The sequence below is a fragment of the Tachyglossus aculeatus genome, chromosome 1, assembly GCF_015852505.1.
Source record: "Tachyglossus aculeatus isolate mTacAcu1 chromosome 1, mTacAcu1.pri, whole genome shotgun sequence".
Taxonomy (NCBI): Eukaryota; Metazoa; Chordata; class Mammalia; order Monotremata; family Tachyglossidae; genus Tachyglossus; species Tachyglossus aculeatus.
In genome coordinates, this window is record NC_052066.1 from 165985552 (window position 1) to 166002308 (window position 16757).

The window sequence follows — 16757 nt, forward strand, 5'->3', positions numbered from 1 at the left end:
TGGGGTTTTTGAGATACAGTTCTTGCCATTTATATTTGTGCAAGGGAAGTGACAAGGCCATTTGTATTGTTTTTTTCAGTAGTATTTATTAAGCACCTACTCTTGGCTTAGAATTGTTCTAAGTGGTTGGGTGAATTCAATTGAGTTAACAGACATGGTTCCTGCCCTCAAGGAATTCATGTTTCTTGCATTCACTTCAGGAGCTCAGTACAGTGCTGTGGACACAGCAAGCACTCAATACATACCATTGATTATGAGTAATGATAAATTAAATTGCCTTCTTATTATGAGGTCCAGTGAGGAAGAACAAAATGCCCCCATGAAAATTTGGGTGTCCATTTGATAAACTCAAGAATGCTTAATTAGTTGGATAATAATAATAATAATGGCATTTGTTAAGTGCTTACTATGTGCAGTGCACTGTTCTAAGCGCTGGGGGGATACAATGTGATTAAGTTGTCCCATGTGGGGCTCACAGTCTTAATCCACATTTTACAGACGAGGTAACTGAGGCTCAGAGAAGCTAAGTGACTTGCCCAAGGTGTCACAGCAGGCATGTGGTGGAGCCGGGATTCGAACCCATGACCTCTGACTCCAAAGCCCATGCTCTTTCTGCTGAGCAATGCTGCTTCTTCACCAATTTCAAGTCAGCTTGTAGGCGATGCCCCAAGTGGAATGCTAGGAGTTACAGCCTGGAGGAGCTGCCCTTGAACCATATCACCCTTGCATGGGCTGGGTGTGATGGAGCAGGGGATGTTGAAGTATACTGACCTGACCCAGCTATATACCTGTGTAGCTGAAGCAGTTTACCAGGAGGACCTGGCTCAAGCCCAGAATTGCTGCTAGCACCATGCCTCCTTTTTCTTTCTCTTTCCTCTATCCATCAGTTAATCAGTGGTATTTATTGAGCACTTCCTGTGTGTAGAGCACCATACGAAGCGCTTGAGAGAGCACAATACAATAGAGTTGGTAGATACTGTCCCAGTCTACAAGGACCTTACAGTCTAGTGGGCAGGAGACACATCTAAATCGATGACAGAGTGGGGTAATAGCAGAGTATAAGGATATAGTCATATGGTCATATATGCCTAACAAATACCATCATCATTATTATTATTATTATTATTATAAGACCTGTTGGGCTGGGGGCAGGGAGAATATCAATTGTTTAAGGGGTTCAAGTCTAAGTGCATAGGTGACATAGAAGGGAGGACACATAGGGGGAAATGAGGGCTTAGGGGAGACCTCCCCTTGTCTTCCTCTCCCTGAATGAGGAGGAAGGTGGATGAGGGGTAAGAGGGGAGAGTGTTGGTGCCCTGTTTCTTCCACCAAACTAACTCAGACCTAAGAGCTAGCCTGAATCCCGAAGTTCCAGGTCCATTATTTGAATGGTTACAATATGCCAGTTGCCATTCAGAAATGATTGATTTTCCTTGTTTGCTATTGTTATCAACATCATTACAAAGCACTATAGAGTTTGGGAGGTAATACATAGGAAATAACCTGGTCCCTGCTCCCATAGGCTTAGAGCCGAAAGCCTGCAACCAGGTTTTTATTCTAAGTACCTAGAATGGCAACAAATAAGCCAAATGACACTCATTGAAGAAAAAAAATGCCTTTCAGAGCAACATTCAGATTGAAAATATTTACTGGTTGTTTGTCCAGATTTTGGATTTTTAACATTCCCTTGTCACTATAATAATATTTCATTGTGTAGCTTAAATTAAAAAACCTTCCTGTGGTCCGTATTCTCCCAAATGATAGAATTGTGTATCAGTATGTTTTTAACCCTTTCCCATTATCCTTATCCTTCTGTATTTGGATATTATTTGATGAATAAATACTTCCCACTTTATTTCTTAACTGCAGTTAAAGGAGACTTTGGAGCAATCCATAGGCCAATTAAGGAGTCAGCGTTTCTTAAGAAACTCCAGAGCAAGAAGTGCATCTCTTTCGAGTTTGTATATAAGTGACCTTGATGGAAGAGCAGCAACAGGTAAAAATTTAAGAGCTCTAGACCCTCAAATTAAGCATTATCATGCTAAGGCAAAGAACTGGACTAAGCCTCATGCATACTGAATTCATTGTCCTGTGAATGAAATAGCATTTATTTGAGCATTAAAAGAGAGTGTTGAAAATGGGCCGATGGATCACATACCAGCAAGTTTCAAGGACTGTAAAATGACATCTCCACCCTGTGAGTTAGTTTTTTCACACCTGGCTGAAGATTTTTTGGGAAGCCTTCCAGAAAAATGTGACTCCTTAGGTGTCACACCTATAGTTGAGTACTTAAAAATCATGGTAAAAAGTTGGGAATTGGGTTGGCAAAATATCTGATCAGTAAAAAATATGTGGTACATTGCATGTGGGAATATTTTGGCTCTGGTATCCCGATTACATTTCAAATGTAGGATTATAATCAAAGACACTCAATATGCTACTGAGTGTTTCCTAGCTAATGACCTATTAGGGTAGTAATAATAGTATTAAGCACATACTGTGTGCTGTGCACTTTACTAAGCATTGGAAAAGGCTATACAGTTGGGAATAAGTCATGGTCCTTATCTTTTACAGAGCTCATGATCAGAAAAATAAAGGTATAATTAGCCTTCTTTAATTTCCAGTTGCCCAGAACTGAAATTCAGTGAAATGCAGTAATGTTTTGCCTTGCTTTATGTAATGTGGTTGATGGGGGTTGTTCTTGCTATTTCAGATCAGTATACATTCTATAAGTGACTGTAAGTGGTTTGTAAACCTGGGCTCAGCAGAGGGCTTTTCCTTGCAACTAAACTGTGGCTGTATGTATTGATGAGGTCACCCTTCAGAGAAGCCACTGATACCATTTTATTGGAAAAATTGTTGTTCAGGCAGAACTTATTTTGTTTCAAACAAGGAAGCTATTCAAGAATCATTTTGCTTATTTAGAAATGCCATCGATGGGGACTTAAGAACATTTTATTTCCTTTTCTTTGTGCTATCTCTGTTTTGGATCCCTTTTTACTTTTAGAGCAAAAATTGGGAGCTCTCTTGTATGGCTTGTCATTTTAACAAGGAAATGAATAAGGAATATTGGCCAACAGGAGATTGGGTGTATGTGCTTATGTGTCTTTGCATTAGGTCAATTTGATGGTTGTTTTCCTCACATAGCAATTTCTAACTCTTCCTTTCTGCATTAAGACAGCTGCCGCTTCCCACCAACATCCCCTCTCAGGGACAGTGGAGACGCACAGGGTTCCAGGCAGCGACGGTCTAGATCCAGTAGTGTGCGGTTCATAGATGAGCAAGAAGATTTTGATCAGGTACTATGTGCCGGTAAATACTTCCCACCCAAATTTACAATTCCTTATCTAAAAAAGCTTGTCCACAAAATGGGCCCCAGTGGCTGTTTAATCAATAACATTTATTAAGTGGTTAGCACCTTTATTAGTGCAGTGGAAAGAGCATAGCTCTGGCTGTCCAGAGACTATAGATCCAGCCCTGGTTCTGAGAACAGGAAAGACATGAGGCTTACGTCATCAGCGGTGACATTAGTGATAGAAGACTGACCTCGGGGGGTGTTTCATGGTGTGGATAGGTTCTGTTTTAATATCTCTTGTGAATGCTTATCTAATAGCCCTACTGGATAGTGGGATGAAAATAATCTTTGATTATTCAGTGATCATTTTAATTCAGAAGGAAAGAAGAATTCCAGACAGGGGATTCCTTATTTGGTTAAGAGATATTGCACTTCCCAAGCACTTAGTACAGTGCTCTGCATACAGGAAGCACTCAATAAATGCGATTGAATGAATGAAAGCCACCCACTGGTTTATAGCTCCAGAAACACCATCAGCATTCTGCTGCAGTTATTTTGGCTGCAGGTAGATCCTACATGTAAAAAACCTTGTGTCGGCACTTTTTTTTTAATGGTATTAAGCGCTTACTATCAGCTAGGCACTGTACTAGTCTCTGGGGTAGATACAAGCTAATCAGGTTGTACACAGTCCCTGACCCAAATAAGGCTCGCAGTCTTAATCCCCATTTTACAGATGAGGTAACTGAGGCCCAGAGAAGTTAAGTGACTTACCCAAGGTCACACAGGGGACAAGTGGTGGAACTGGGATTAGAACCCAGGTCCTCTGACTCCCAGGCCTGTGCTCTTTCCATTAGGCCAGGCTGCATGCTAGCCTCCCCACTAACTTGCTTTTTGTACACCGTGCCTCAGTGGGAACATAACTGGCATGGACAGGAACAGCAAAGTGGCCCAGTGAAGAGAGCATAGGCCCTGAACTCAGAAGGACCTGGGTTCTTATCCCAGCCTTGCCAATTGCTTGCTATGTTACCTTAGATTTATCACTTATTTGTGTCTCTTTCCTCAACTGTAAAATGGGGATGAAATACCTGTTCTTCCTCCTACTTAGAATGTGAGCCCCATGCAGGGTACCTACCCCAGCACTTAGAAGAGTGATTGATGCATAGCAAGAGCTTAACAAATATCATTAAAAACAGCCTCAAATCATGAGTGACTGTGCAAACCACTATTCCCTCAATCAGTTTGGTCAAACAGATTTTTGGTCCCAGTCTCCCAGGGCAGAGATGTGTCCACTGTTTTAGTGGGAGACTCAACCACCAAGTGCTTGCACCATATAGGGAGTTGGGAAAAAATACAGGGATCCTGATTCAAAATGGTCTCTAACAATCTAGAGGGTGTATTGTTAAAGCCACATGGGAAAAAGAAATGGTATATTTAACAAGCTTCAAAACAAAAACATTTCTTTACTGAGTAGTGCAAATAGTCCTTGAGCTTCTGACCACTCTAGGCAAGACTGTCTATGATCCAGATTACCATGACTTTGATGGAAGGCATTATCACAAATGAATCTTCTTGATACTGAGAGAAAACTTTGTTCAACTCATTTATACCAGGTGAAGTTGTGCATTTAAAGCAGATGCTTATGGTTTGTTTTTTCTATTTTTAGGGATTTGTAAAGTGCTTACTGTATGTCTGTTACTTCTATCATCTCCCCTTGCTCAAATGCTTCCCTTTCCTGAAATTCCATCCAAATAGGCAGTTTGCTGTGCTGTGCCAACCGATAAATTCCTTCATCAACTTTAAGTGGGCCACTTGATACCCCAATATTAAGGTTCTTCTGATTGTTGGGTGATTGTCAGGGCCTGGGGGACCAATTGGTCTCCTTAACTGTACTGCCCCTAGGGAGAGCAAAGTTTCTCATCTCCTAAAAGGGAGAAAGAGGATCTCTTCCCTTATAATAATGACTGAAGCTCTGGGAAATTTTCCACCCTGTGCAAGATCCAGACTCTTCCTCTTCCAACTTCCCTGAGACAGCCTTTCCCTTGAATTTAGGTGAAGGGACAGGCAGAAGCTGTGACAGATCCTTTGCTTTGACAGTCCTATCGCTATGAGCTCTAAATTTATCTTCAGCTGCTTCGTGAGGCTGTCACGAGTGAGGGCATTTGGCCCCGGAGGTAACAATGAACAAAAGATTAGGAAACTCACCCTTACACAAGCCTTCCTTGTCCTCCATTATTGTCTTGGAACAGCTTTAGTGTGAATTAGATATATGAACTAATTGAATATAATTTGAGTACCAAATTATATTTTTAAATGACCATGGGGGGAAAAATGTGGCTCAAATGTTTCCTGCTCACAACACTGTCCTTCCCAATTGTTTTATTATTATTTCTTTCCCTGAATCAAATCTAGCCAGATCTCTTGATTCAGGTAAATGTTAGAGCAAAAAGTAAGTTTTGCAGCAGCTGCAGTAAACCACAGGATTTGAAATAAGAAGTTGAAATGGTCTTAGTTATGAGGTGCATTTGTTTTCATTAAAGTCATTTTCATGTCCACTTTGTTCCACTTTTCTTGATATTGCTTGTTGGCCTGTATGTGGGTTTGTATTATTGACTAATGCAAGTCCTGCTCTGCCTGTGTTTCTCTTAAGCTTCTTTCCTTTGGGAAAAAAATCATTTTTTATTATAAAATAAAAATATTTTATTTTTTATTTATAAAAAATCATTTTTTATTGAGACTAGATTATGCTTTCTCCTGAGTGGCTTTTATTGATTGGTGTGTCATTAGACTGGGCAAAATTTATCCTTCCCTTCAGAAAATCTACATCGAAGAAATCAAAAGCTGTCCTAAACTAACTGTGGGGTTTTTTTTTTGGCTTTCTTTTGCAGCTTCATTCTTTACACCAGTCCCTCCGAGACCTCAGCAGTGAACAGGTTCGCTTAGGAGAGGATCTCAGCAGGGAGCTTTCAAGAAGAAACCGGTATAAGCAGAATACATTTTTCACCCAAGGCAGGAATTTGTTTGAGTAATAAAATAGACCATGTAATCGACATAGGTGCACAAACTTATTAGAGCAGTCGTATTGTCTTTTCACTTTGAAGTGGTAGAGAGAAGAAAGAAAGCTTAATCATGAGGCTTTAAAATGATTTCCATACAAATTTTATGCAGAAGGATTTAAAGTGTTTCATGAACAGTACACTGACTGTCGTATAAGATTATTAAAGTTATAGTGGATAAAACCTATCTGCTGATAGTTTGAGGGACTCAGTTGAATGAGCAGTCCAAATTCCAGTATAGTGTTCTTTCAGATCAGAAAGTCCTATAGTACTATTTAAAAAAAAAATGGAAGGAACACACACACACGCGGAAAAAATTGTAAAGCTGAAGTTCAAAGAGAACTTGAGTGAACTACTTTAACAATTCATGTAGAGACACTGGCAGAGTGGATAGTAGAACTTCACTCTTCTGATGTAAAATACATTTCTGGCAAGGTGATAAGTTGTTTAACTTGCTAATGCTTATTTACTAAGTTTAGTTAAAGATCTCATTTGTTGGCGGATAGATTATTTTGGGAGTTTAAATATCAGGGTAATAGCTATAACGGAATGCAGAAAATTTTCAAAAAGTTCAAGGAAAGTAATTATTATGTACATGTGTGAGTGTTTAAGCTAAGGGTAATAGTATTTTCTGTGTCATTTTTATTTCTTTAAGATCGGATGCAGAAACAAAAAAGAGTTTGGAAGAATTGTCTGAGAAACTTGAAGAATCTCAGAGACAAGAAATGGTGACTACTTTTCATTTGGAAACAATTTTCTTTGAGAAATAAGCTGAAGGGTGCATCCAAAGTAAACCAGCCAAAAATGGGACTCCATCTTGAGAGGGATAGAAAATAAAAGGCCTAGTTAGGTCCCTTTGTGAAACCCTGGCACCTAGAGTACCATGTGATGATCATCCCATTTTAGGAAGTGAACAATAACTGGGGGTAGAGAAAGGACAGAAACTGATACCTAAGGTAATGAGAGAAATGGAGGCACTCTTCTTTGAGGATAAACTGACTAGGTGTCTTTTAGAGTGAGAAAGTCAAGGGTATGTGATGGAAGTCTAGAGGATCATGTACGGCATGGAAAGGGTAAACACAGACTGATTGCATCCACATTAGCCCCTCTCCCAACCCCCCAACCCTGGTGAGAAGGGCATCTGTTGTAGCTTCAAGGTGGTTCATTGAGAACAAGCAAAACAAAGCAACTCGATACAGTGGGGTATATGGCTGTAGAATGCTACCCCAAGATGTTGTGCGGGCAGAAATTGTGAGTGGGTTCTGGATAAATTTGGGGTAAAATCACACATTAGCCATCTCTAATGGGTTTCTGGAGGGACAATTAAGATTGTAGAGGGAATGTCATGGTGAAGCTCCAGGTTTCCTCTAAACATACTGTCACCGCTTTCAGTGACAGGGCTTTTGAGCTTACAGTCTAGAGGGGGCACTTATGGCATTTATATTTTTAAATTACCCTTGTCCTAGTACAGATCTGGAAAATCAAATTGTGGGAGCATAAATATGCTCTCCAAAAGCAAAGTGAAATCTGACATTAGTTTTCAATAAATACAGAAGCTCGAAATAGACTTTATAACTGATTCATTCCAAACTGAAATCCACATGGGCATTTTATAGCTTATATTCTGTATTGCGTTTGTTAATTCATGATTACAGGTTGTCAGAGATGAAGATGTAGTTTGGTAGTTTTAGTGCATTGTTTTGAAGAGGCTGCTGTCACTGAAATATATTCTGATTGCTTGTGCAAAACAGTTTTTTTTCCATTGAAGTGTCGCTTCCTATCAGCCATTCTAAAATTTGATTGGTGACTTTTTTTAATGGATTGTGCACCTACAGTCTCCTTTAGAAATGAAAATTTTATGTGTAGCATGGTGGTAAATAATTTTTTTAATGAACACTTAATTTTTTCGTGTAATTCATCAATATTGCATAGGCTCATCATCACAAGGGGAATTTCAATTTCCTAATTGCCTTGAATTTTATCCAAATGAGTAAGGTATAAATGAGAATTAAATTTAATCATTCCCGAAAAGGCATTCCAAGTTTCTTCAAGAGTCACAACTTAAGTTAAAAATGAATATGACTGTTTCTGGAAGGGTTGTTTTCTACAGTCGTATTCATTTTTAATTAAAGTTGTGACTCTTCTGAAGAAACTTGGAATGCCTCTACAATAATAATAATGTTGGTATTTGTTAAGTGCTTACTATGTGCCAAGCACTGTTCTAAGCGCTGGGGTAGATACAGGGTAATCAGGTTGTTCCACGAGGGGCTCAGTCTTCATCCCCATTTTACAGATGAGGTAACTGAGGCACAGAGAAGTTAAGAGATTTGCCCAATGTCACACAGCTGACAAGCGGCGGAGCCAGGCCATGACCTCTGACTCCCAAGCCCGTGCTCTTTCCACTAAGCCTTGCTGCTTCTCTTAGCGCTCCCTTAGCTTCTCTTAGCTTCTATTAGCTCACTATTGCACCCAATTCTGATTCCATTTTGCATTGAGGATAATCTAGTTATTTGGCAGACTGGAACAGCAGGATATATAAGAAACATTTATTTTAAATGAATGTTGAATCAGCAATTCTTGTTTAAAAGATCAGGAATAAATATACTGAAAAGCTAGAACAAAATACAATAAAAGGAATGCTGCTTTTGTAGATTAATCCAATAAAAGTGATGCCCGCTTTGTTTTTATTTAACTGCATTTCATTAAATACTCACTTTGACACTGTTTTGCTTTATTGTTTTCTGTTGTTTTATTTTGTCCTGCATGTAAATTATGTGCAGATCTGCTGCTTTTGTTTGCCATAAGTCAGCATAATTGATGTAGTATAGGATCCTGGTAGAAACAAATACTGTAATGCCTTGGGGTTTTTTAAATAGTTCTCATTTGGCCATGTTTCAGAAATACATTGCGTGGGGCAGCAGGCAAGCACTTTCTGGAAAATAATCCTTGCTATTTAGGTGCTAGTTAAATTTTCTGTAATGAAAGTGCTTGAAGTGTCACTGGAGAATCAAAATTAGGCTATCAGTATCAGCTTCATGTCAGTATCTGTTACAGTTTAAATTCCAATTATTTGAATTTATTATAGTCTGCAAAGAAATTTGCAGTACCTGCCAGTAAATAATGTTTGCATTTATGTGGGACTCACAGTTTAAGTAGGAGGGAGAACAGGAGAAACTGAGGCAAGGAGAAGTTAAGTGACTTGCCCAAAGTCACACAGCAAGCATTTGGCAGAGTTGGGATAAGAACCCAGATCCTCCGACTCCCAGGCCCATCCTTTTTCCACTAGGCTGCAACTGCTTCTCAGTTAATACTGTGTTTATATTTGTGTAACAATGCTTGTGTTCCTCTTATCTTTTAATCTCTTCTGGAACTCTTGACTCCTTAGCAATAGCTCCATTGTGTTTCCAGTATTTGTATAATAAGTTAATGGTCTGCTTGCACCCCTCATATTTAAGAAATAACCTGACATAATTCTGAAAAACATTTAGCTCAACTCACATCCTTGCAATCTGGACCAGGAGAGGAGGGAAGTGCCTTGTTGCCATATAGCCGCTCCAAAGATGATCTAAGCCTCTTTTTCTGGCTTGGAACTATTCGAAACATACCCATCTTGAAAGTACTATATAAAATGAGGCAATGTGGTTGAATGGAAAGAATGCAGGCCTGGAAGCCAGAGAACCTGAGTTCTAGTTCCAGCCCAGCTATTGTCCTGATGCTAGTCACTTGAGTTCTTTGGGTCTGATTCCTTATGTAAATGGGCAACACTATCTGTCCGTCCTCTCCCGTATAATGATAATGGGGAGACAAAATGATATCGGTAATGTAAAAATGTTTTGGAAGACAAGTGCTATTCAAATTCAGGGTATATGGTGACTGGGAGACGTGTAATAGCCAAGATGTAAATAGTTTTGTCTACTGGGTCAACATTTGAACACTTGACTGACTACTTGAATTTTGTTGGGATTCAGAAGATACCCTCCTCTTGTGGAGCTAATCAAAGACTTCAGTAGCCAATTATTATTTCTTACCTCTTGTCTGTGGGGCTTTTTAAAAATGGTATTTATTAAGGACTTAATGTGGTCCAAGCTCTGTATTGAACACTGAAGTAGGTACAAGATAATCAGGTTGGACACAGTCCCTGTCCCTCATGGGGCTCGCAGTATAAGGAGAGAGTAGAAGTTAATCCCCATTTTACAGATGAGGAAATGGAGGCACAGAGAAGTAGGGACTTGCCCAAGATCCCACAGCAGACCAGTGACGGAACTGGGATTAGAACCGAGGCCTGTAACTCTTTCCACTTGGCCATGCTGTCTCCCGTGGCCTTTCTGGTTCGGGCTTGTTCTGCTTTTGCTCTTTTTTTAAAAAAATTTCACTTTGCTTCCATGACGCATTTGAATGTGATGTTCCTACTGTCACTTTTGCAGTTTATAAAGACTGTGACTAGTAGCATTAAAATGAGATATTGTTACCATCTTAGATGCATTTTGAAGTTATTTTGTTGCATTGCTTTTATTTAAAGTTGGTCAAAAGTTAAACAGAATGAAAAGGAAGTATAGCCAACTTGATATTCAAACCTTGAATTTCCTCTGAATAATGTAGTAATAGTCATTGCCGTAAAAACTGCTCCCTATTATTTTCATTACCCTAGATTTTGACGTATGAGCTCTAAAGTGTGGTGGTCACTTTTGCTATATTATAGAATTACTTTTAATTTTAGTTTTTGAGGAATAATTTGGCTTTTACTCTTTTTTTTTAACCTGATAAAATCATTAGGAGTCGGGCATCTTGGAACCCAGCTTTTGATATATTTCTCCTATGTAGAAGCCTAAGCAAATTCAAAAAGTCATTTTACTGGCCATCAAGCAGCATCAGTGTTGTGTAGGAGGCTGTAGAAATTTTGCTGGTGCAGTGGGACTGGATATGCACATTGGCAGTAAAAACTTGAATGAAAGGAAAAATAGCCCTTGATTATTTTAGAGAGGCAGCATAGCCTATTTGTAAGAGCACAGGACGGTGAGTTAGCAGATCTGAGTTCTAATCCAAGCTCTGCCACTTGTTTGCTTGTGAACTTGAGCCGATCGCTTAACTTTTCTCTTCCTCAGTTTCCTCATCTGTAAAATGGGGATTAAATACCATTGTTCTCCTTCTCCCTTAGATAGTGAGCCTCATATGGGACAGGGATTGCGTATGATCTGATTGTATTGTATTTGCCCCAGTGCTTACCCTAGTGCTTGACACAGCCTAAATGCTAAACAAATACCACTATTATTATTTGGAGCATAAACAGTTTTGTGTTAGTTTTTCCATTTACAGTCTGACATTCTTTTACAGCTATCTTATTTTTAGCAGGTGGCCAAAGAAGAAATCAACAAGTAGCATCGCAGAACCATTATTTGCCACTTTGTGCTGTGGCAGAATAATAAATAAAACTAGACTGTGAGCCCGCTGTTGGGTAGGGACCGTCTCTATATGTTGCCAACTTGTACTTCCCAAGCGCTTAGTGTAGTGCTCTGCACACAGTAAGCGCTCAATAAATACGATTGAATTAAATATACTGTGCAGCAATTCATTATTAATTTTCATTGCACGTTAAATTCCATTAGCTCACTAGAGGGAGCCCTTTCCTCGTGTATTCCATTGACAGTAATCTTACAAAATGGACCCTCACATTTCTATAGTTTGAACATCAGTAACTGCACCTGAGACCAGGATTTGGAGAAGACTATTGAAATAAATGCTTCAGAGAGCCCATCAGAACCTTTATCCCTTATTTCCTTTGCCTTTGAGTTATATTGTCTTTATTGATCACTTTATGGTAGAGCTGTAAAGGATAATTCCATGAATTCCACATACCTAATTCAGTAGCACATTTGTCACATACACTGTCTTTTACTCTCTTCACCTAGTGATCTCAAAATGTTACTGTTCCTCTTTACTGATGTAAAGGTCTCTGAACGGGTCGAGAGGCGGCTTCAGGAAATAGAAAGAGAGATGCGTACTGAAAGACAGTTGGTGGAAAAACGCCAAGATCAACTGGGCCATATATCCTTACAGCTGCAGGAGGTATGTGCAAAGCCATTTTCTTTATGTCTGACCGGTTCAGTTAAAATTGTGTGGTCTTTATATGGAAAACGGCTGTTTCTGGTAGTGTTGGACTACTTCCACATGTCAGTCAGTTCCTTGTGCCTTGGGGTTCTCCTCAGTGCAAACAGTGAGGCTGCTACCCCCAAGATTTACTTTGTGACTCCAGCACATGGTTACCAGTGGTAATTTCAGAGTTCAAGTGCAGGTGATAGTTACGGTGAAATGTGGAATTGTGTAGGGCATGTTTTAAGGAAGGTTTGAACTACTTAGTAATAATTAATAACCATCTCTGCACACTCGCCTTTTGAACCAGAGAAGTATCAAAGGGATTTAGTCTCCTGAGAGCTACAAGAATAGTGCAGAGAAGGTGATTGTTCATTTTTGTGGGAGAAAATGAGAGGAATTTCTTCTTCTTCTGTCATGTCTTTGGAGAATGTGTAAAAATAGAAGCAGAGCGAAATCATTTTCCCTCTATAAATGAGAAACCAGGGACACTGAATATTTGCATTGTAATTGTCAATTTGACTGAGAGCTTGAGCGGGGATCATTGTGATAAGCAGTGTTTAATTTCGTATTTTGTCACTTCAATATAAGTAGTGACCTATACGGTTTTTAAAGGTGGTTGTGGATTATACAATGCACTGGAAGCTGGAGAGGATTAATTTAGGCTGATTTTTCTTTTCCTCCACCCCTCAAGTAAATGGCTAAAACTGCTTGAAAGGTCATGTTCTGGAGAAAAAATACTCATTTTTTTTAATATTAAAAGGAAGAGATAGTATACAAACAGTTATTATATGTGTGCAGGTGTTATTATACTAATGTTTCATTTGGAAATGGTTGGGCAGGAGGGGAGAAACATATTAGCCGTGGACCCATTCAGCTCCTTCTTCAGATCCCCATCTGAGCAGTAATCCAACAGCAAGCGATACCCGTTATGTGAATAAAGCTGAGTTTGTTGTCTGTGTCTCTGCAGAACTTAATCAATCAGTTGTATTTACTGAACTGCTTACCCTGGGCAGAGCAGTGTACTAAGTGCTTGAGAGAGTGCAGTAGAACATCAAAAGAACTCGAGCCCGCCACCCAGACTCTGTCAGTCAGTCAATTTTATTTGAGCGCTTTCTGTGTGTAGAGCACTGTACTAAATGCTTGGGAGAGTACAGTATAACAATATAACAGACACATTTCCTACCCACAATTAACTTAGTCTAGATGGGGAGGAACAGTGGGACCCAGAGCTCCTGGGCAAAAAAACCCCACCTTATCTTTTTTTATCTTATATCGGAAGCAGCATGGCTCAGTGGAAAAAGCCCGGGCTTTGGAGTCAGAGGTCGTGGTTTCAAATCCCGGCTCCGCCAATTGTCAGCTGTGTGACTTTGGTCAAGTCACAACTTCTCTGGGCCTCAGTTACCTCATCTATAAAATGGGGATGAAGACTGTGAGCCCCCTGTGGGACAACCTGATCACCTTGTAACCTCCCCAGCACTTAGAACAGTGCTTTGCACATAGTAAGTGCTTTTTTTTCCTTCAAAAATCTCCAGTGGCTTCCTCAAAAATCTCCAGTGGCTACCAATCAACCTATACATCAGGCAGAAACTCCTCACCCTCAGCTTCAAGGCTCTCCATCACCTCGCCCCCTTCTACCTCATCTCCCTTCTCTCCTTCTACAGCCCAGCCCACACCCTCCGCTCCTCTGCCACTAATCTCCTCACTGTGCCTTGTTCTCACCTGTCCCGCCGTCGACCCCCAACCCACGTCATCCCCCTGGCCTGGAATGCCCTGCCTCCCCACATCCGCCAGGCTAGCTCTCTTCCTCCCTTCAAGGCCCTACTGAGAGCTCACCTCCTCCAGGAGGCCTTCCCAGACTGAGCCCCCTCCTTCCTCTACCCCTCCTCCCCCTTTCCATCACCCCCACCTTACCTCCTTCCCTTCCCCACAGCACCTGTATATATGTATATATGTTTGTACGTATTTATTACTCTATTTTACTTGTACATATTTATTCTATTTATTTTATTCTGTTAATATGTTTTGTTTTGTTCTCTGTCTCCCCCTTCTAGACTGTGAACCCATTGTTGGGTAGGGACCGTCTCTATATGTTGCAAACTTGTACTTCCCAAGCGCTTAGTACAGTGCTCTGCACACAGTAAGTGCTCAATAAATACGATTGAATGAATGAATGAATCTTGCATTTGGGCTCACGTTTAACCTTCCACAGTTTGCGTGAGCACCACCCGGAAGGCGGAATGATATTGGTCACTTCCTTCTCTATCTCCTGTGCCAGATTAGTGCGCGCTGGCATGTTACTTACACTTGAAATGACGTTCAAATGAGTTTCTTGCCTGCGTCTGTTGTATTGTACTCTCCCAGTGGCTTAGCACAGTGCTTAGGTCAGTAAGTACCATTGGTGGTTGTAAAAATCATCATCCCCGCCTGCCTCAGCTGTTGTCCTTTTGCAGAAATGATGATTGGTCAGTCATAAGCTTGTAAAATGAGGCCATTAAGAAAAGAGAAGCCAGCAACCTCTTCTGAAGGGTTAAGGTGTTCATCTATCTGGAGATAGATCAGGAAGCAATGTGGCCTAATGGACAGAGCACAGGCCTGAGAGTCAGGGAACCTGGGTTCTAATCCTGGCTCTGACACCTGTCTGCTGTGTTTTCTTGCGCAGGTCCTTTCTGGGGAGTGTCTCCTGCAGGTGGACAGGTCGTAAGACCCCCAGAGCACAGGGACCATGTCTAATTCCCACTTGTGTACTCTTTCCCAGCACTAGTCCGGTGCTCTGCACAGAGTAAACACTTAATAAATACTCCCTTGTTAGAATATAAAGTTGCTGAGGTCAGGGCTCATACTGACTAACTCTGTTGTACTCTCCCAAACACCTTGGTATGATCTGCATACAGATATTTCATCCAATGGCTTTTGATAGATTTGATAGGATTTTAGGAGAATCTTGAAGATGAGGAGAGCTGTGATCTACCATATGTCAGGGTGGAGAATATGCACAAAGGGTCAGAAGTGGGAGAGGGAGACCCAATAAGATTGTTAAAGTGGGAAGAATTAATCCACAACATTTATTGAATGCTTACTTTTCACAGAATAAGCTCTTGGAAGAGTAAGTAGAGATGATCCTTGCCCTCAAGGATTTTGTAATCTAGTGGAGGAGACAAAGATTAAAGTATATTACAGGTAGGGGAAGCGGCTGAGTGTAAGGGTATGAACATAAGTGCTGGTGGGATGAGTCCCTAAACACTTAGGGGGTTCAGTGCTAAGAGTGAGGAGATGAAACAATAGTCAGGGGAAGTTTCCTGGAGTAGATATGATTTTAGTAGAGGTCTGGAGATGGGGGAGAGTGGTGGTTTGTTAGACATGAAGGGGGCTTTAATGCTCTCATCCTCCTCTCTCTCATCAGTCATCTCCCACTATAATCCAGCCCACACACTTAACCCCTCTAGCACCAGCCTGCTTACTGAGCCTCGATCTCATATCTTTCGTTTTTGGTCACTTGCTCATGCCCTCCCTGTTCCTTCCTGGAACTCTCTCCCCCTTCATATATGACAAACCTCCACTGTCCTCATCTTCAGAGCCCTACTAAAGTCATGTCTCCTCCAGGAAGCCATCCCTGACAACCTCTCATCTCCCTTCCCCATTCTCCGTCCCTTCTGTGTTGCCTACAAACTTGGATCTATACCCCCCAACACTTGGATTATCACCCCACCCATGGAGCACATACATGCATGTTCTTATAATCTGTTGCTTCCCTCTAGACTGTAAGACCATTGTGAGCAGCGAATGTGTGTATCAACTCTGTTGTATTTCACTCTCCCAAGCACTGAGTACGGTGCTCTGCCCACAGTAAGGGCTCAGTAAATTCCATGGATTGATTGCCATATCTGTATTATATTTGATTGGCCTTTCCCTCACTAGATTGTAAACCCCATGTGGGCGGGAATTGTGTGTACCAACTGTATTGTATCTCCCAGGCAGTTAGCACAGTGCTCCGCCCACAGTAAAAACCTCATTAAAATACTATAATAATAATAATGGTATTTATTAAGCACTTACTCTGTGCCAGCCATTGTACTAAGTGCTGGGGTGGAAACAAGCAAATTGAGTTGGACACAGTCCCTGTTCCACATGGGGCTCACTGTCTCAATCCCCATTTTACAGATGAGGTAACTGAGGCACAGAGAAGTGAAGTGACTTACCTAAAGTCCCTCAGCCGACAGATGGTGGAGCCAATATTAGAACCCATGACCTAATGACTCCTAGGCCTGTGCTCTATTCACTATGCCAGGCTGCTCCAATAATAATTGATGATTGATTGAAAG

The 16757-nt window shown here is 40.7% G+C and overlaps 1 protein-coding gene across 1 annotated transcript in view; it reads left to right on the top strand.

Moving 5' to 3' along the window:
- Positions 1 to 16757, top strand: part of CEP128 (centrosomal protein 128) — a 450179-nt gene that overhangs the window by 25786 nt on the left and 407636 nt on the right. Inside the window, exons 4-8 of the mRNA XM_038752555.1 lie at positions 1870 to 1996; positions 3178 to 3299; positions 6181 to 6272; positions 7004 to 7076; positions 12295 to 12411. Of these exons, the coding sequence (XP_038608483.1) occupies positions 1870 to 1996; positions 3178 to 3299; positions 6181 to 6272; positions 7004 to 7076; positions 12295 to 12411 (531 nt within the window). The remainder of the gene's footprint in view (positions 1 to 1869; positions 1997 to 3177; positions 3300 to 6180; positions 6273 to 7003; positions 7077 to 12294; positions 12412 to 16757) is intronic.